Source organism: Varroa jacobsoni, unplaced genomic scaffold (assembly GCF_002532875.2).
Source record: "Varroa jacobsoni isolate VJ856 unplaced genomic scaffold, vjacob_1.0 scaffold_1181, whole genome shotgun sequence".
Taxonomy (NCBI): domain Eukaryota; kingdom Metazoa; phylum Arthropoda; class Arachnida; order Mesostigmata; family Varroidae; genus Varroa; species Varroa jacobsoni.
Genome location: NW_019214083.1, coordinates 31,644 through 53,111, shown reverse-complemented (window position 1 = coordinate 53,111; position 21,468 = coordinate 31,644). Strand labels below are relative to the sequence as shown.

General features: G+C 40.8%; 1 protein-coding gene across 3 annotated transcripts in view; it reads right to left on the bottom strand.

The window, feature by feature from the left end:
- Positions 1-21,468, bottom strand: part of LOC111267412 (uncharacterized) — a 54,700-nt gene that overhangs the window by 4,521 nt on the left and 28,711 nt on the right. For 2 of the 3 annotated variants that reach the window (XM_086971316.1, XM_022845651.2), the window contains exons 5-16: positions 21,114-21,383; positions 20,135-20,481; positions 18,281-18,430; positions 17,634-17,812; positions 17,215-17,323; positions 16,790-17,119; positions 16,425-16,646; positions 15,913-16,163; positions 15,386-15,530; positions 2,843-3,003; positions 2,032-2,123; positions 1,291-1,605 (exon numbers count right to left, since the gene is read on the bottom strand). In XM_086971316.1, coding sequence (XP_086827442.1) covers positions 1,291-1,605; positions 2,032-2,123; positions 2,843-3,003; positions 15,386-15,530; positions 15,913-16,163; positions 16,425-16,646; positions 16,790-17,119; positions 17,215-17,323; positions 17,634-17,812; positions 18,281-18,430; positions 20,135-20,481; positions 21,114-21,383 — 2,571 coding nt within the window. The remainder of the gene's footprint in view (positions 1-1,290; positions 1,606-2,031; positions 2,124-2,842; positions 3,004-15,385; positions 15,531-15,912; positions 16,164-16,424; positions 16,647-16,789; positions 17,120-17,214; positions 17,324-17,633; positions 17,813-18,280; positions 18,431-20,134; positions 20,482-21,113; positions 21,384-21,468) is intronic. The other variant, XM_022845652.2, reaches the window with a different exon arrangement.

The window sequence follows — 21,468 nt, the reverse complement described above, 5'->3', positions numbered from 1 at the left end:
GTGACATCTTTACAATCTGACCAACTGTTATAAGAACCCTGTTTTAATATAAAAATAATTGTAGTGCCTCCACAATATAGAGATTTCACAAAAACAACATGAACGATAATGACAGACAGATAAAGTGACACACGGGTCGTAATCTTAGATTTCAATGCGTTTATTTTATGTAGTCTTTCATCTTGCGCATTTTTACGTAGTGTGCATTTCAGGACAAAGACGTTGTACTAAACTCCGGTCCACAGCCGGCCGTATTACGCTAACGCTTTTAATTAGCACGACGATGCCTTCACAACGCCGATGGTGGTAACTGGCAATAGCAGCTATGATGAGAAATCATTCGAAGCCGATGTTCACTTGGTTGCCTGGTCCATTCGTGCGTCAGCTTTGGGTCGCCCACAGGAGAATCGGGTCACGGCCACATGGGTTGCCGCTATTCAGAAAATATACTCAACACTCAGATGGCCAAAGAAAAAGCAACGCCAGCAGACAATGTGGAAGAGGTGTTGAATCTCAATGAAATGAGTTGTAAATACTGCGTGGCAATGCAACGTCAAGTACTATATCTGAGGCCATCGCGAGGTGACGACGATGATACTTTCTTAAAGTACACTAGTTCTCACAGACGTACGCAACAATAACTCACCCCGTACTAAATATTTTATTTCGTCGATTGTTTCAAAATGAGGCGGCTATAGTTGTCGCGGCGCTCCGACCAATCCGAAGTTTCCGAAGTGAACCTGTGATGTAAAATGTTATCCGAAAAAAACAAACGAACGAACAGATAACCACGGCTTTGGCAACCCTTATGGTAAACCCTTGTACAAAAAGGACGTTACACGATTCGCGCCAAGATGCTGACTTGCAGATGGCCATCCATCAGGATGAACTGTCTCAATGAATCAGCCGGTCATACAAAAAGCTAGCGATATAACGAAAAACGTGCGTTATTCAAGCGCGAAGATGGATGAAAGTATTTGAAATGTAGATTGTATTAATTACCCAGGACACTTATAGCGTATTTGATATAGTTTGATTGAGAAACGCCTCCACAAGTTTAGACTTAGGCAAAAATAACTATCAATGCTGTATATCTTTGGATCAGTTTCAACTGAAAACGAGGAAGTATGCTGACAGTGTATAGCTTGATCATAAAATCGGATCATGCATCATGCTGACACACTGATAGATGCATATTCTACAGGTTCGCATCTCCGTGCCGCTGAAATCGCCCATGCAGGATGAGCCAGGATACGTGCAATCTCAAGAACACGAATGCTGTTGACAAACCCTCTGAAACTTTGATGTTAACGTAGTCTTTCCAGGCTTCTTCATTGTCTTTGCTTGTCATAGATACAGCGTCCTTTTCAAGCGCCATCTCCTCAGTATGAAGTTTTGATAGTTTTTGATTAGGGCAGTACCCATAAAACAGCGTATCATCGTCACAGTCGTCCACATCATCTTCTTCAATTTTAACTCCAAAACAATCATCATCGTCCTTCAACTGATTGTCTCCTCGAAAATTGTTAGACTCTTGATTCACTAAACGAAAATCATTGAACACCTGCACAAGATCATCTGCGAATCGAACCCCACTGTGGAATTCTGAAAGTAATTTGCCGACCAGACCGGTCCTCGTAGGGAGATCAGAAATGTCAAGTTCTGTTAAACAGATAATTCGCCTTGTTTATTTACGTTTGGTTTGTATCTGGTATCTCAACATATTGACAGTTTGCTTGTTTTGTATTTGTTGTTTAGATAGCGAGACAGCGGATTCTACCGTTTCGTTAATTGATTGCACGAGACGCTATCGGTAATATGTAGAGAGTTAAACTATAAAGTCAATGCACCATTGTCACATTTGCGTCCACTATTTCGCTGCGTGTTGTATCTCTCTATTGTTCCACTTTCTGTTGGATGGACGCGATCAATAGCGACAACGAAAACAATAATGCCTCTTGGAAACCTTCAACTGAAGAGTCGCGTCCTTCGCAGCTGAACGCTTTTTTCGTACGCGTCGAACAAACTCACCCATGTTGACGTAGTCGAGCTTAGCCCTCCGTTTCGGTACCTGCGGTTGAGCTGAGTTCTGAATTTGCTTCGACATAGAACAGTTACTTTGCCTAGATTTAGCGGGAAATTTCATATGAAACCCATTAGTTGATACTTCATCTATTCACGGTAATCACCGAGGAGTCATCTATACGTGTATGTATGATATTCACAAACTCCTCAAAAGTATACTGCGCTCTAATTTTGTTTACTGACATCCAATATTATTAGAGGTGGTATAATTGGCCTAGTAATTTTACGGTGCATTTAAAAATCGTATTGTGGTATGACCATTATTTTTTCTATTCACCGTCTATACATGTATTTCAGTGTTTGCAATCTACAATACCTGTGGGAAGAACTCATTGGTTCACTATAGGCCAGTTTTATTCTGTCCGTCAAATGGTGTAGGTTTGCAGGAGAATAAGTTAGGCCAATTACAATGGGTTCGTCGTCAAACAGAAATTTATATTTTACGTCCCGTGCATAAGTCCTTAGGCTATACTTTTAACATTCAACTTGTTCTATCGTTGCCAAAGCGACATCCGAAAGCCTCGCTCTAACATAAGTGATCTAATCTGTACAGCGCTTGCGCTTCACTGACTAAATCAACAGATGTGTGGCCTCGGTCAAACTCAGACCAAAGAAAACGCTGTGCGAAAGTAAGACTTCATTAGCGAAAAGAGCCTCCTTGGAGATTGATTATTAAATATTTAAAATTTTTAGTTTGGAGTAACGCCAGCATCTATCTATTTCCTAATATAAACGGTGCAACAGTGTCAATTGTTACCTGTGTTGATGCTGCTGCTGTTGTCGGTGCTCGAGGCCTTTGGAGGCGTAAGCCCTAGAAGTTCCTCCCTTCACGTCGAACGACTCGGCATCGTTACCTTCACGAAAGAATCGCTCCCGCATCGGCGGCGGTGGGGGCACGCTTTCCATATCCAGCAAGGGCTACAATAATTATATACATTTTGAGTATAAAAAAATCCAATTAGCGAAAAATTGCCATGTAGGTGAACTATGTATACGTATTTTCATGTAGCGGCTATGAAGCCTAAATTTAACGTTTCTAAAACCATAGCATCCGACAGATAGATTTTAATGACACAAGGTCTTTTTATACGCATTGTCAATGCTGCGTTTATTGTGTTTTTGAAGGGTGATTCCGGATCGATGAGGACTTCATTCGTTCTAGAGGCATATGTTCTCTAGGGCTGCACTCTGGTTAACTCTTTGAAAATATTTAGACAATAATGTTAATCAATATCTTGTATGAGTCTAGCATAAGCCAATCAAGAACTCAGTGTCATATTAAATAGGTAAATAATGATTTTCATGAAAAAAAATAACAGTGAGAGTATACATATATATATATATATATATATACGTACTCTCATTGTCATCATAGGAATATTAGAAATTTAGACGAATTCATTTAGAATCTATATACCTTAGCGTTTTAGTGTTCTGTATTGTTAACAGCTAAATTCAAGTGCGCCGGCCGCCGTAATAGCCATAAGAAACAAAGCGCCGCCGCCACTGATTCAAGTGTTAGCGTTGGCGATACTGAATCTACGAAAAAAGAGAAATGGGAGATAACTATATATATATAGTTATCGTTGGGATTTCGTATATCTGTTGAAGAAGCGCCGGGCAAGTTTGGCAAGACCTCTCCGTAGCCAGCTCGGAATAACACATATAGGGTCGATATACTTTACAGGTTAGCTCTTAAGACCATCATGTACCTTCACGTCAAGGTATCTGCTACTAGGGTGGTGCTAGTGTTGCGAGGTCGTCAGTCTGAGCCCCACCGAGCCACGCAGATGCTGGCGGCTGAAGTAAAGCAACATTAGCAAACCTCTAACGAAGTACTGGCAGCAACTATTTTAAACGAAAGTAACAGGAGTAGGTCCAAAGAAAGAAATACAACTGTCTACGTTCTCTGCTTTGGTGTGACGCGGCTTGACGTATCTTGTCTTCTTCATTACGCACTGTCAAAACTTTACTTCAGAAGAAACAGACAATTACCGCGCAGCCTTAAAAGTAACAATACGAAAGGTAGATGAAGCTACCAAAAAATCAACACATCGCGTTAATGGTTTGACGATTTACGATCATGGCTCAAGGTAATCGTAGCACATCTCTCAGCCTCGTTAACCGCTCGATACGGTAGCTGTGTTTTTTAGTTTGAGGTCGTAAATCTACCTATCAACTTTTCTATTATAGTTCTAATTTTTGGGAATTTCTTGCTGTATTACAGTTGTATGTTAGCTGCTCACTACCGTTGCTGATACTGTGCAGAACAGAAGAAACAGACTCGTTAAAATTACGTGTGAAGTCTGTGTGTTTCATATTCACTGGATAACAATTACAAACGAACGCCTTCTATAAGCCTGAAGAATCCAACTGCAATCTCAGTCCGCCAGATAATGTTATAGCGGCATATTGTCAGACAAGTAAAGTTTGGATGTAACAAAGAGATCTGTAAAGGCCACTGTTTTTAACAAAATTATATTTGTACGTAACTAGAAACGTTACAACTATTTTATTGATATTTGAAGAATGATGCCTAGATGGAGTTTGCGAACGGTCCAGCGTAGTCTCATGGCTAACGTTTCTACAATCAACGATGATTGAAAAATTAGACCTCTCTCCAAATCCTGTCTCCTAAAATAATTTACTTCTAATGAAGGCTGTATTTTGTTTGGACCAAGTCGTAGTGTCACCATACCTAATTATGCTATAAATCATATGTTTTAGTACCATTTCTTTGTCGTTACCTGCAGCCGTGTGTTAAGCGTCGTCTGAATTGATGCATACGACGTCGTGCCGGTACAGATGTTGTTATCATCAAGTCATCTGACCGTTCATCGCTATAGTCTTCTTCGAATGGAAATCCTTCCAGTTATTTTCGGTCTTATGTTCAACACGTCGTTTCGGTGCTACACGTGGCGCATTGCGCCTATTATGCTGCTTTAGATTTACTAAAGGTCCTACTATGATACGAATGAGCGCAGATCGAAACATAACAATTGCAGAATTAATTATGAAAAATAGAAGGTCAAATCCGCTTAAAATTGGTTTATTATATCGAACCTTTAAACAATGGGTTACGCGGGTACTATCCACCACGAGCTATTCGTTCATCCAATTAGATGAGATGCTCTATGAAAGCTTCTAATCGGCAATCATCCATATTGCCGAATTAGCAGGATCACAAAGTCAGTGTGTGTATACTGTATGGTAACATATAAGACGCGAACGGTGTCTGAAAAGCCCTGTTAGTAGAGAAATTAAGAACGATATAAAGCGAAACAACATTAGAGCTAAACTTTGTATTAGAATGACTAGAACTAGTTTCACACGTTTACAGTGTTCCGCTTTGTAAGCACGGGCAGGATCAGCCAACAGTTCGCGCTCGAACCCAGCTTATTTGGTAATGTATCGTTTCGCTGACACACAAACTTTGCCCTAGCACCGCTTACCAAGAGTCAACGGGGTCGTTCGACGGCTCAGTCATGCTTCTCGTTGAAACTGCTCTAATAAGCGACTTGGAAGGGACCCACTTGGTCGTTAGTCCCCAACGCTTTAGCCTCAGACAGCGTAGCACTGCCAGCCAGAAAGAAACTCCGAACTTAATCGACGCCGACTATAGCACCGGGAGCTGTCGGGCAATAGTCGACAGTACGGTAACAAAGAAAATGCCAAGTCGTATTGGTATAAACTCACATAACGCACTGCTGCAATGCATAATCCGGGTAACAGACTGACCAGGCAACGTTAGGGCTTGCTGGCTCTTAGTTTGGCCATGGCCGACGATCAGCGGCTTCAGCCACTAACAGCTACAGTCGTGGACACAGCAGTAATGTTAGGAACGATTGTTGCGGCTCAGCCAAGAAGTTGTTTAGGGAGGGTCGTCTTCTTGACCGCAAACCGCTTCAAAGCTTGTTTATATTTTGATGGCATAGTCGGCAGAAGTCGGTGCAAAAAATCAGTGTTGATGCTTGGCCACTCACTTGTCTGTATTTGCAGGCGACGCTTTCGGACGTTAACGCAGATGTCTATCGGCAGGTGCGTGTCTGTGTGACTGTAAAGTTGCGTGGATCTTTATATATGCTTCTGCCGGTAGTGGAAAATTGTAATTATGAGGATTCATCCTGCGAGGGGGTGGGAACAAGAAGGGGATCGACCAAGATGTGAGGGAACTGCCAACAACTTAATGATGATATGCCTGGCAGGTCTGTGCAAATGTCAGTCTTTGCAATTGTCTGTAAACCTGCGAATATCACTTGTTTCAGTTTGTTATAACTGCTTGGTAAGCCCGACAGGGCAAACGAGGACTAAGGATCAACCGAGGTCCATGTGGATATATTCGGTATTCCGCAGATGTGAGAGGCAAAACGTGCTTACCAAAATCGAGAATAATTTTAAGAGCCTTAATTCCTGAATTCTCTAAGGAACTCGCAAAGAGGACGCGTGCAAACGTTCGGAGGCGTTACGTTCCTAGAGGGGAGAATTGGCGAAAAATGCCGCTCGACATATAGGTTAGTAGGTGCTAGATGGTTGTAAGGTTGATGACAGCCGCAACAGAACTAAGAAATGAGGTTTTGCCACTTGCACGCATCGTATGTACCTACTATATATATATATACGATAGAAGCTTTAAAGCATGATCATAAATACGCAGTCGTATCTAAGTGTCCGTAGAGCTGCTTGTGTTCATCGAGAAGAAAAAAGTCCGTCCTATTACACATATCGAAGGGTGCCACTAGAGCTAAAAAGGGGCAAATAGCTTCGAAACGAACGCATTTAAAAACGATCGCCAACTTGTCCATTGTTATGAAACACCATTCCGAAAGCAATTGATCACACTCTTTTTTGGGTACTTCCAAGCGATAATCCGCCTGGGGATAACAGTCGCTGATCTACGGCCGTCTGCGACAGCCACATTCGTTCGATCGAAAGATTTCTCGTGAGCCATTCGTCGTGTCGTGAATACGCTTGATTCATTTGAGATGTTTGACTTTAGTATCTCGCACCTGCACCATCTCTATACTATAATAGCAATAATTATAGTTAAAGTCGTCATGCCGGTGTCAAGTACCGTGAAGTACCAGAGTAACAAGTACCAGAGAAATGCAACGCATTTTTCTAACGCGTTTCTGGCATGATAATTGTTTTTAAAGCGCTCTGGAAGTACCTTCTGCCGTGAATTCGGCCAAGTAAAAATCGAAATGATTAAAAACAATTTGAAGTTATCCAAGCTCGAAGGTTTTCCTTAATGACTCCCACTCGAACTACTTTGATAAATAGGAAGGAGACAGCTGGCGGTACTTCTTCACAACGGCTCCCGAACTCCTGTGAGCTTGTGATTGTCTTTAATCAATCAAGATTCGTTAGATTGGACAACTGCTGTGTATTTTTACCGTGTACGTTTAGTCACATTCTAGTCTAGGGGATAGTCTCGTGGCAAGATTGTTCTAACGCAAACACGAAAAGTACAATGGATTATGGTGATTCTAAACTGGTTGATAATGGCGAAGATAAGCGTCTAAAAGGAAACTAGATTTCTTTTTGTGTCCTTTTAATGATATATAGTATGCATATATTATTGGCCAAAAGTTTTTATTCCATCAACTTTCATTACATATGCGACACTGATAAAAATAATTTATATATATATATAACAATGAAGGCGATAAAGGCATCGTGCATCTATTTTTGATACCTTATTAACATCCGTTTGTCCTTAAGTTTTTACTAATTAATAGGACAGATTATTACCATTGTGTTGGTTCATGCGAGCAACCGTACGCCTACGGACGTTGTACGACATGATGACAGGAAGCAACCAGTCGTTCGTTTCCCAAAGGTGGGCGCACTTAACTCCCGTTGGAGCTCTTACAAAAAAATTCAGTCAACTTAAGTTCTCGCAGTGTGTAGAGGTTACTTTACATACGTTCTCTTTGTAACGAAGAACAAGAAAACAAGTGGAAACAATTAATGAACTAATTCATAAGCGTGACGAACACTTCTTGAGGAATATTGTCCGAGAATGAAGAATGACTTTCATTGTTATTATAGAAGCTATTGGATGGCGCTTGTACACCAGGCTAAACTAAAGTGATAATGCAAATTGATTGCTATTTCTTCTAACAGAGACAGCTAACTTCACATAAACGACGATTCTTCGAATGTGTTCCTTCAGAAACACCTTGCACAGATACACATTATACATATATGTCTATGTAAAACAGGTGGTGTCATAGTCTAAAGTAAAACATGAAAAAAATTTCATTTCAGATTGAATAACCACTTGATGCTTATGCCGTGCCGAAACGTTTCCCTACAGCATCTCAGGATGGCTTTGCATGTCATCTCCAGGAAGGAACCTAAAGCTCGAAGGAAGGCCCTGCACAATCATTCTGTTTCTTAACTCTTCCATTAATGACGGGCTTGCTTAGCTTGCAGCTTCACAAAAATATACAGCAAAAATTCATAGGCAAAATGCACTGTAGGCGTCATCTTATGCGATGAGGAAAACACCGAAAATGCATTTGTCCCGACTCTACCCATAAACCCTCCCATATCTATCCATAAAAGTAACTGCGTTCAATATTCGTACAAGAGCCGATCAGAAAAGACCTGCAATATCACTCTGTTTGCAAGGGGTCTGAAAAACGGCAAATCATAGAAAAGTTACTGAAGCTACTAAGAAGGGCGATGAAAGGAAGAAGAATCCTTCTGCCTTCGAGCAATGTACCAGCATGCATCAATATACGTAAACGTCAACGATATTCCAGAATGTACGCGCGGACCGGCTTGAATGTGTACAGCTAATAGTCCAGAAACAGCAACGATCAGCAAGTTTTTTTGCCTGATCCAATTGTCAGATACATATACGTTTTTATACCTAAAAAATACTTTCAGTTTTACATTCGGCACCGCAGCAAAGCATTGTTTCAGACGGCTGGTCTGACGGAGGTTTCGAACCTAGACTAGCACAGATTTCTAAGTTTCGTACGAAACCACGTTACCATTGCTACATAATGAGAACACTCTCGGTTGCACTTGATTGACTCGGTCGACGCTTCTCCATAACTGGATTATGCCACACTTAGATAATTCAAAAATGTAACGGAAAACTGCCAAATAATGCACTCGAAAGATTCTACATGGGAACAGCCCAAATTACGAGACTCCCAAATGCAGAACGATACGTGAAAAGTGTGGTCACAGTGCAGTATGGGCCGTATGAACCGCTAGAGTAGTCGGAAACAAGAGACTTCTCTACGGTCTGCATAATAAAGTGTTTGCGTTACCTCCGAAATGAGGGGTTGATAAACCCTCTACTGTAGATGAACTACTGCGACCAAAACTAATATGGATAACTTTTTAGCGTGGGACGTGCTCACGCTGGATCCCACTTGCGAACAAAGATTAACTCGAGTTGTTTGTAAAAAAAAAAAAAGACGAAAAACGCAAACGTTCATCAGGAATTGAGAAAGCAGCAAAAAAAGTAACGTTCTAATTAGACGGCAACCGAACTACCACTAAACGACACGGACAACATAATAGGCAATCGACGCTCCTTGTCATGATGGATACGTAAATAGAATTTTTCATGCTTTTAATATATAATAATAATAATAAGATATAAAATAATGCGACAACATTTTTTTCTGTAAAATATCTTTAAGTTGTAAGGGCTATAATTTTTTTGACCGACAGTACTTCTGCAATCGAGAGTGAAGAAGATCACGAAAAGGGTCTCCGTTGTTATACTGAATAGATACCTTAATTGCGATGATTTTGCTCGTTATTATTATTATAGCCAATAGTTGGCTGTATGGAATTTATTTTGAATTTGTCACAGCTGTCGAACCAATCGAAAACGGCGAAAAATCTCTTAGACGACATAATTTATATATTGTTAAACAGCATAATTCTGACGCTTTAAACAGACAAGAATGAATTATAATAGGCAAACTAAAATTTAATCATCGGTTCGCTTAGGCATTTTTCCCTAAATTAGTCAAACGATTAGTGTAGCCCCTAGACGAATGTTTACTGTTAAAAATCATATTAACAGAAGCTAGCTCGATAAAGAATGATTTCATTTAATTTTTATAGATGTTTTTAATAACGTCTTTAACACCGAATAAGCAATGTTTTGTTTTTAGAGAAAGTACAAGCACCATATGAGACTCTTTTATGAATATACGCGTATAGAGTCTTTGAAGGCAACCCATTATCGCTTTAGTATCACACATGTCACTAGGGCAACGTTAACCGTCCGTAAAATATAGGGACTGGCCTAAATAGCTGATCGCCTTATCCGGTTAATAAACCACGTATGAAGCCCTTCATGCAACGCAGCCTAAACAGCGAATTATTATCTAAACGCTTGAAAAGGATGTGCACAGAGGGCACCTCCAGAAGCGTATCCTGATCACGCACATCTATTCTTCCCCTTCCCACTGACTACGCATCTAAATCGTTATCATCTGAACACAATATTAATCCGATACCAAACATCAATATACGCATCTTAACATTATGCATAAGGGAGTACCTGAATCCGGCGTAACATAACGAAAAAGTTCTTCTGTGATTTGTCGTTTGTTGTTAATTGTGTATTCAAAACGCTAATCGAATGAACGTCGTGAGTGTGCGGCATTTGTTTCTTCGCTGCTCCCCTTGTCGTCTGGCGTCTCGGTGCACTTAACGCGGCCACGTTGCCAATTGGGGATCATAAGCCAGCGTGCAAGCTTCCGGGCTAACGCTGACCTCACCCGGTGACTTCTAGCGGCCCCGCCGTTACTATCGCTGCTGACGCATAGCCATGGCCACTTCTGACAACAGTCGTTCCATTATGGTCTGTTCGATGCGTTCTAGTGTGACCGATGAGAACAGCGAAGCATAGGAAAGGACTACATGGAGGGGTGCACCGTGGGCGAATTTACGTGGGCACAGAAAGTCATCCGAAATCCGACAAAGGCCCACGATGGAGCGGCTAAGGTTCCTCGTTCATTAGAATCGGCAGTAATAACGATAGTGAAGGTGTATTAGAGCGGAAGACAAAAAAATCAGAGCAACATTAACAGCAATAGCGGCGACCATCCCACCAGTAAGAAGCCTACGACAAATCATTACTACATGTTATCCCCTTTTGGTGGTTGCAGACTATAACAGATCAGCAAAATCGGCGTTTTGTTCCTGCGTGATTCATTCCATTTACTTGATCTGATCTTTATGGGGGTGATGAGAGCAATACGCGTCGGCCTGTTTCAGGCAGTAAGCAACCAATATAGACAAACGAATGACTTTCGACCCCCTGCACAGGGATGTCTGTACGTTGCTGGAAGTATCGGTTGTAACGCCATGCTGATCTATACCGTACCACAAAATGTGTTTTATTGACAAATGGAAAATTAGTTGTTTGGGCTCGTTCTATACAAAAGATCTTCAATCGATTTGATCTTCAAAGAGCGAGATTAGAATAGCTGTGTAATTATTTTCGTTTGACAAACACAAACTGTCGTCCGATTTCAACGAATACGCCTTAAAAAACAACAGGCATACCCGCTCTGAACCTGTAGATGGTCCCGGCCAAAGGAAAACCTCATATTATAAGGATCACTCAAATTGAAGTGGCCTAAGTTAAAGGCAAGTAAGAGGGAAAAGGCATACGGGATCACGGTTCGTGCTTATCAGAACAGAGGTCATACTGAAGTAAATTATAAATAACAGACCGTAATCCCTATTCGTTTTAGGCGCTTTCTAGCTAACAAAACTTCCTAAAAAACAGTAGACGATTTTGTGAATGCTATTACTATTATCAATAAGTTCATATCTGAAGTTATCGACTCTGAATCTGCAGCCGAATCGACCTATGCGTGTGCGTATAGCAGCTGACAGCTGATTGTGGAATACTCCTAACGTCTGATCGACGTACGCGGTAAATTAAGGTTCGGAAAAACAAAACAGTTTTGGCCCTTGATCAAACTGTATCAAGCTAAAGTCTAGCTCAATTAAGTTTGATACGTCCGCTTCTATTTGTTACATTGATTGTGTCGACTGCTATCGGAAATAACATTATAAACATCTTCCTCGATTCAGAGCGCAGTGTACGGTTTAACAAAGCTCCGCCTAAGACTACGTAATGCTCGTTTCTATCCAATCGTAACTATTCATTAATGATGATCGTGACAGATAACAAAGTAGCTTGACTAAACTGTTGTCGTACGAAATAACCGCAATTCTATAAGCTTATTTATAAATGGCTCGCTGTTTACCATCGATAACGACGGTGGACGGGAGCTGTTCAAGCCGCAAATCTTTCAATACAAACCGACTCTGATTTATTACAATATACAAATATCATCGAGAAGATAAACGCCTGTACATAACAGTTACTCTATTGATATTGTCAAACGGTTAATAATCGTGTACACAAATACCTATAGAAAAACGTGCTACGCAATAACGACGAAACGAGCACGCTCGTTTCGAACGTAGGAAGTGATTCATCTGTATACAATATGGAATAAAGAGCTCGTCAAGTCAATTAGTAAACAGGAATATAATTCAAATTATCAAGGTTATATGTAGCTAACATTCGCCACAATGCTTCAGCTACTACAAATATTCATAACATACGTAGAAAAACTACTGATCCAATCTGTTTATCAAAAATGATGCCCGTGATTAACTATATAAACAAAATGAGGGGACTCTTTTAAATGTCACCGCTAAATGAACATCATTTTGGCGAGGGGTTTTGGCCGAGGCAGCAGAGCGAATACAGCGCAAACGTTCTTAAGGTCACTGTTTTGTTCCCGTCAAACTATCCTCAGCGATACTTCACAAAAACGGCTTGCGAATCCTATTCACGACAAGGCAGCAATGAGCGTCTGGCAGCGCTTGACCACAACAACAGCAACTTGCCCTAAAAATATTTGCCAATATCTCCTGCGCAAAGGGTACCTACTGCATAGTGTTACTTTACGTTTATGTGCACGCTCTTCTAGCTCCATCCAATTTAATGGTAGCGACGCCAACAGCAAACCGCAACTGAAGATAAGAAGCTTTCTTCACCAGACAGAATTGCATCTTCACGACTAGCATAAACCATATTAAGTAGTACTGCTACAGACAGGTAACAACTTCGCGGGGTGCTGGAGCTACATGTAGTATACACATTGTGAGGAACTGTTGGAGGGGCACGGTGAATGTTACTGTTGGCACGTGACCGCTTCAGCTGTCTACGATGCCACCTGTACAGATGATTAGAAGTATATTCACATTGGCAATTAACGGTTTGTTATAACGCTGCTGTTGTTGTTGTTACTATTACTTAGGTCTCCTTTCAGACAACGAACGAGACAAGGCAGTACATGTACCCCTCTTTGTTCGGCCCTATATTCTCACCCCTTTTTTATATAACGCTCTTTCTAACTAGAAAAATTATTTTCTCTTTAAATACAGTCCATCAAACCATTTGGCTAGATCAGGCATAGGATTGTCGATCTTTCTGGGGCTATATCTGTGCAAACGGACGCCCGATGTTTTCATCGTTAACGCCAGCTTTGCCTCTATTGAGAGGCAACGAACCTTGTCACAAGCAGCTTTCCAGGTTACTCCCAGTGGAGCGTGAAGACGTGAAAAGATTGTTCTATTGTTATTGCTATCCATAGTCATGATCGGACCTGAACCTAAACGTTAGACTGAGCTTCAAATCTAACTACGATTCTTTTATAATTCCCTTCATCCCTGATGAATTCCGTCGATGAGTATTTAGTTAGCACACTCCCTTGTTATTAGGATTTGACTGTTTGATCTAACAATGAAGTTAGGCTGTTCCTCATAATATTCGTTCCTGGTACGACACGACGTAAATTAAGATATCGTCAGCTCTTCTGTTTCATTCTGTTTAATAGAAGTATTTCTGAGTGTTTGGCATAGAGATTTGTATTTCACACCTTAGTTCGTCAGAGGAACCGTAGAATCTAGAATCAAAACAGCGTTGGAAGTTGCCGTCCCTGCATAGAGGCAAGGATAACTTGGTACCTATGTGGCTTGTATATATTCTATGTTCGAAGAACTTTGGTAATCTGCCTTATTCACGTTAACTTTCGGAAGAAAACGCACACGATAATTTGCGTTTGACATGTGTGCGAAGAACCTCTAAAATTCTTCAGATGATTAGAATGAATGGTAGATTTTGGGTTCAGTTTAACTAAAGAGGATACTTTTCGCGATTGAAAGGGAACCTTCATGAGGTATTAATTTCTCAACCGTAATTACCTCACCATCTCAACCTATGTCATCACCTCATTTCCACTGAAGTCTTGAGTGATCACATTTATCGGGTCTAACGATCATCAAAAGGACCGTTTGTGTTTCCAAATATATTATTTTTTATAACCATGTAGCTTTTACCGGGTATCTAGTTCGACGATGATCATCGCCAATTGCTTTTAGATCAGTTGACAAAGCCTTGGGTTGCTCATAACTACGCTAGGCTATTTTTTTAAAATCTAGTCCTTAACTTCAGTTTTGTTGCCTCAGTTTACATCGCTAATAATAACCTAGCATGCAATGATAGCGTAATCGATAGTGAATTTTTTGATTCAAGATAAATAATGCTTATGCGAAATACGTAGAAATGTTGAAATCTGCATCCCATAAGCTTTCAAAAATAGCTTCAGCTGCAAATCCTACATATTGAGTCTCCAAAGCCACAGGGCTCTCAAATGCTTTTTTATACGTATACAAAGTTGCTCCTATATGGTTTTGGTTAATCGAACTGTTATTTTCGACGGTCTTTATAACTTGTTTATACCGTTAAAAAAAATATGGATATGAGGAATAAACGGAGCTTATGAAAAATAGCTTCTACTGATTCGAGACTTGGCTTCTTTTGTGACTCTTCAATGAGTAGTTAGTGAATCCACACAATTAGTATTTTCTTTACCAAAAAACATTGTCTTGATATTTCCGTTATTAACCTATGCACAACTAGACACAACCCCGTATACTGGCGTGAAGATAAAATATGCTGGATGTAACACTGTATTTCACTGTTTATTGCTATACAAACGGCAACAAAGGACAAAAACTAGATAATATAGAAGAATAGTGATATTCGGTTTAGATCTCTGGACTCAAATCTTGTTCTATTTCCCAGGCACTATAACTAAATTGTCTCGTTTAATAACACGTAATAGTTATTGGTAATACGGAACACCTAACCTTCTTTCTTTCTTTATATTAAGAAAAATATCTAGCTGCTTTTTTTTATTGGTCGTATGAATTCCGTGATACTAACCTGGAACTGAGCTTCGGAAGTGCCATGAAGAACGGATCCGAAACGTTCAAGTTTACTGGCGTTCATCCTAGGAGTCTGGTAAATGACTGCGTCCCCTAAACGCTCGAGGTCGGACGGGTGAAGAATCTCGGGTCGGCACATTGACCTAATTCCAAAGACCATTAATTTGTATATCGTTGTTCAGAATAATATACGCAGTAAATATAGATAATTAAAGAAGAAAGAAAACCATGGAAACAAACATAAAAACTTACTTTCCTTTTTTCAAACCCCCTTTGTTATTGCATTTACCTCATTGTATGCTAATAATCTGTAGTTATCATTTCTTAGTTTACGACATCGTATAATCTGCTGTATTATACCTATAACTTATATTTCTTTTCGAGACACTTTTTATGTATATATTTATATAGGTTTTTGTTCATCGAAAAGATAACAAGTTGTGGTTACATATTTATGTATAGTAGTATAAATCATACCCATGAGCAAAGCTAGGCCTCGGGTGATCGTACGCCTGATCAACTAACCTGGGTTGAGAAATGTGTAGTTCTGCCTTCCATGTCTTTTTTGATGAAGCTGCGCCGGTAGTAAGCTCCTTAATCATCTCTCGTTCCTTTGCTTTATGTTCTTTCTCATCTTTGATGTGCTCCTTATTACTTCCTCTCTTCAGTAGTTTTTTCAACCCAAATAAACCAGCTCGAGAAATCGACCCCCCAGTCGTACTTGCCGTGCGCGGTATTGTAGGCGGCTGCCGCGGTTTCCGGGACTGCGGAGAGCCCTGTATGTGCGAAGCACGAAACAATTTACATGACGAAGAGCTACCTAAAGATACAGATTCAGACTTTGTGCCATTTAGCAGTCTATTATAGTATCTGATTCACATGCGTTTGTTCACCTTGCGAAGTGAGGTCGCAATCGAGCGCAAGAACAATTGCAAGGCAGTGCATCTTTTAGAACAAGCCAAAAATCTTCAATCTGTTTTTGATTTCGATTTGGATTCGAAAGAAATTAGAACAAGCAGTCTAGGGAAGGGACGTACCTGGTTAACTGAGTACGTAAACAAGGATTGCTGCTGCTGCTGCGATCGCTGATGATTATGTTCAAACTGTCTACTGACCGGATCCCATTCACTAGCGTATTCTGCAATTGCAGGGGCAGATCGACGATTCGGCACGGAATGGTAACGTGCCTTTTCCAACTCAAGGGCAAGCTCTGCCAATTGGCGCTCCTTCCGTGACAGCGTCGCCGTACCTCGAATCTCCTGAAAGGTGTCATAATGATTCTTTTATAGTTAGTTACTAGACAAACGTCAAAATGTCTTCGTCTAAACTTAAGTTACGATGTTCAAAGGTCTTGTGCCACATTTAACATTCGAATATAAAGCGAACGCCTTGTTGCCCTCACCTGATAGATGTTCTCATTTGCCTGCTGCTGCTGCTGTTGTTGCTGCTGCTGCTGTTGCTGTTGCTGCTGCTGCTGCTGCTGCTGTTGTTGCTGCTGCTGCTGCTGCTGTTGCTGCATGCCTCCCCTAGCCCCGTCGCAATTAGTCTTCTGATCATCTAAGGACAATAGAGAATTCCCTTGTTCTAGGGGCTCAGCGTAGATGGGCTCTTGATCTAAAGGTTCCAGCCCTGCAGGAATTTTTGGGGCCGTGTATTTTTTCGCGGCGCGGTATGTACCGTAAATATCTTTCCGGTTAGGATACGGGTTAGGTGGTACCACGGGAGGTTGCACCTAAAATGAGCAAGAGGCATAGATGTAGCCAGTAAGACAGATATTACTATTTATCTATTGCTGTTAAGGTGATAGTCTTTTTGTATGTAACGTACCGGTTTTGCTTTTGCTGAATAACCGAGATATTTCGGATCTTCGTAGCAGCGCGAGGTGCGTCTTAAGGTTCCGTACTTCTCGGCCGAACGAGGCTCTACTTGAGCATAGCTGAAAGAAAATACACTTTCATTACTATCGCTCTATTTGAAATACAGTCATATCTGTTACTAAAAATGTATCGAAATGATGAGATTTTATTACAGCCACTATTAGGCTGCTAGATCAAGAGTACCGTCCAGAATTTAATATGAGGAATCACCTAGACCCGTTGTGCCTCGAGAGTTGCTATTATATGTGAAAAGTACGCTTCAATAGAGAAAGTTACGTTGAGGAAAAGAAAGTAGACCAAATTGTTAAAAATTATTGTTAAACTTGGAGTGCCGTTCTAGCATGGATATGTCGACTCAATATTGTGTACCTTTGATCGAGTGTGGCTGTGGACAGACTCTTAAGCTGTTTGTGGCTGTTATTCTGCGAGGCCCTATGCGCTACCGACAAAGACGACGATATTTGATCGAGATGCAGTTCACTAACGGCAGCGCGTCGTATTGGACCGCTATAACCGGATGTCGAGTCACGGGAACCTGTTGCTTGTACCTGGTAAGCGAGTTGCCGACGTCTACTTTATGTATTTTCTGACACAGAAATGATCAGCGACTCTAACCACTTCTATAATTCGATCGGTATTCAATAAGCTCGATTGTCCCGTTCTTCGCCTTTTTGAACCTCTTCTGTTACTACAAACCCCCGAGATAATGGCTGTACCAACGTCCTTTATCAAAGCGCATATTTGAATTAAATCAATACCTTGTCTATTTCTAATCCTTAGCTTAACACCGGTTGATTCACTCCACAATAAATATATACGTTATTATAAAAAAGTGGCAATTTTCGTTACTTTTACTCACAGGAAAGTGCTACATATGAAAATTCGAAATTATCTTACGGCCTTCTAACGTTTTCGAAAAAGATTCGCTGTCTAGTTATAACTGCGGCACACGATAAGATCACTGCATTTTCTAGTTACGAATTATTTGCATTTACATCCATTGGACCCTAACTGACCTGCGAATGATTGCTACGACTGTTATCCTTGATGCCGTCGAGCAAATCGGAGTCGCTGTGAGCGGGCTGAAGTTGTGTCGTCGTTTGGTTCACTCGCGAAGCAGAGCTGCCAAACGCGAACTCGCTAATTCGGAGAGTGTGCGTCGATACCTTCAACACAATTGACATAGACCGAACAGATCAGCCCCACTAAGTTTACATTTTCTACCTAAGTAAAAAAAACCTATATAGTCAAGTTACATATATTCCTTGCGTGCTAATAAAGAGCTTCTAGTGGCTGAACTCTGCTTACTTAGGTGGGCGAACATCTAGAGGAGTGAAGACTTTATTCAGAGTCAAGGATAAAACTGAGGGAAACATCATTATAAAAACTTCGAGATTGCCATAATTTCCATTGACGTTCTTAAGTTTATAGCAATGGTAAATTAAGCATTTGGACTTGTCAAAAGTCATCGATTTCTAAGAAGCCACGGAGTAATATTAGCTTTCGCGAATCACTAGATTTATGCGCTTCGTCGGCTAACAGGCTCGAATGTAATAATAATAATACAAGTTCACACTAAGCTTTGACAATATTTTAGTTGCTGCTTTCGTAAAAACTCCGTCTAGATTGACTTTGGATCCTTAGATGGATGGTAAGATCAATGAGAACAGGACAAAGAAAGGTCTCATTCTAGTTTAGGCCTGCATTACGATGGCAAAAGAAATTCCATTATACATGAAAAGCGCACGGGTTGCCGTAAAGGTTCGTTAGACGTTTAAGTCTTCCACGCTTCAATATTTAGGCCGTCACGGATGTTGAAACGTAGACCGCATACTGCATTTGTATGCATACGTACATGTATACATACATAGCGATACTTCTGCAGATTTGTCAAGTTAGCTTATCATTCAAGACCATTACGCGTAGCCCTATCAGCGTTTTAACACAACACAAGACACGTGATCTGGCGAAATCGGTTTTTTCAGAAAGAAAAAATCCAGTAAATTTGGCACGAGCAAGCTTAGAAACGCATTTCTGATGGTTCGGCTACCGTATAGACAACGAAAATACAAGAAATCGATTCATTGGCTCTGTAGATTTATCAGTTTATTACAAATCCTAGTAGTATCCTAGTAGTATAAACGAAAAGGCCAGCTATTACACTGATCCTCGATAGAGATGTGCTCTCTTCTTATTTCTAGTTTAGCTGATATTTAGTTTTGCTTCGCAGGTCTTTTGCACTGAATATCTGATAATAGATATGAAATGGGAGCCCACTAAAAGCACTATACTTTGCCAATGTGTGAACTTAGCTCGAACTTTATAATACATGAGTAAAGTAATGTCATTTGATAAAAGGTAGAAGAAAATGTTTTTCCATGCGACGTTCGCCTACGATCTTTCTGACGATTTATAGTACGTAAATCATGCAAAGCACCACGCTGATAGTGAATAGTGCCGAGCTTAACGATTGCAGCTTTGAGAGGTAAATAAGGGTGCTCAAATCTTCAATACGTCACAAAATCTTGCAGGTGTTCTCACTTTAACTTTTCAGAATATCATGAGCATGTCTTATCGCAGAGCATGCATGTATGTTAAATATAAGCGCTCATACGCATATTACTGCAGCTCGTAATGACATATCAATAACAGATTTTTTTAAACAATTGTAAGATATGCAAAGCAACAATGCGTATGGTTAGCATATGCAGATATCAAACGGTAAAAGCAACAATTATTTATTATTAAATCGTGCGTCACTTCTTGTCCATGATAAACTTCGTTACGATATTTGAGCATTTCGCAAACATGAAGTTGTGCACGCAGGCTCAGTTAACTTACGTTACGTAAGTGCGTAGACTAATGCTCACCTTATCCACTTGACGCTCCCGGTGAATGACTTCGTTCGAACATCCAGACGTAGGACGCAAAACAAAACCGCTCAAAGGACACTGGTTTTGTTCCTTGTCGTTTTGAGGAGTCCCGCCGTTACGTCCAATATTTAGCGAATTTTTAGTGCCACCGTTGTTCAAAGCGCTTGAATTTGTAGCGCCCTTATTGTTAACGGTGTTGCCTTGCACGAGTATGGTTGTCGCGTTGTTCGAAGCAACCACGGCGTCTGAATCGGTTCTGAGCACCACTCGGTGGCTGGCCTGTCGCACAGGGCGCTTCTCTGTAGAGGCATTGCATTGGACATCAGGACCATAAGGCAACAGGCCTAGAAAAATCACCGGGAAAGGACAGATAAAAACGAAAAAGTAAGCATGCGAGGGCAGGAAAGAAGGTAACAATACGATAGTTAAGAGACGAGGGCAAGGGAGAAGTACACCGAGACCCATGCCGTGTTTGCTTCCCAAATGGTCACTGAGCCCAGAGTGGGACCTGATACTACTCGCATGCTTTTCGACGTCAAGACCCGATTTTCAAGTAGGACATTGTATCCTTTTGCCATCTATATGTAAACGCTCTTCACTATGTTAAGAGAGTTACCGAATAGCAAGATTAGATGCAATCAAAATAGGGTGTTAGCTCGCGATTAGGGTGGCTCCACTAATTATCGGAGCTGAGGAACATAAATCAAGCATACCGACAACAATGATTACACTTTTACAATAATTAAATTAAGCTTTCCATAAAATGAGAGTTTTTACTTGAAGGAAAGGGTTCTACATACAGTTGGCCTAGCACCTTCGATACAGATCTATCAGTATGACACAGAAGGGCCTTAAGCGTTATCTTGCCGACAGCTAATGAATATATTTATTAAATGTATCAGTGTTGAATTTTCGACTTCTCTATTTTGAGGTGTAATGCCTGCGTATTCCAATTCAAGACTTTTTCTCTACTTACCAGCATGGGAGAGGTTGACTTCACCCCTTTCACTGCAGCTATTTCCAGAGTTTTGTGAGTTGTTCACAACTACGGTAGAAACGTGGGCAGCGCTGCTATTACTGGGATCGGCAATTGCAACGCTTGACGCTAATACACAGGCAGACGTCGCCGATTCGTCAGTGGTGTTTTGCGTTAGCGCGCGAGTCTCCACCGAGTCATAGATGGATTCGTACGCCGATGACTTCGAAGAACGCATCGAATCAGGCGATGCCGAATCACGCTCGGACCCTATCCATTCCGGAAATTTAAAATTTTATGTTAGATTTATTGTACGTTAAATCCGATCCGCCTGTTAAACGTTGATTCAAACTTC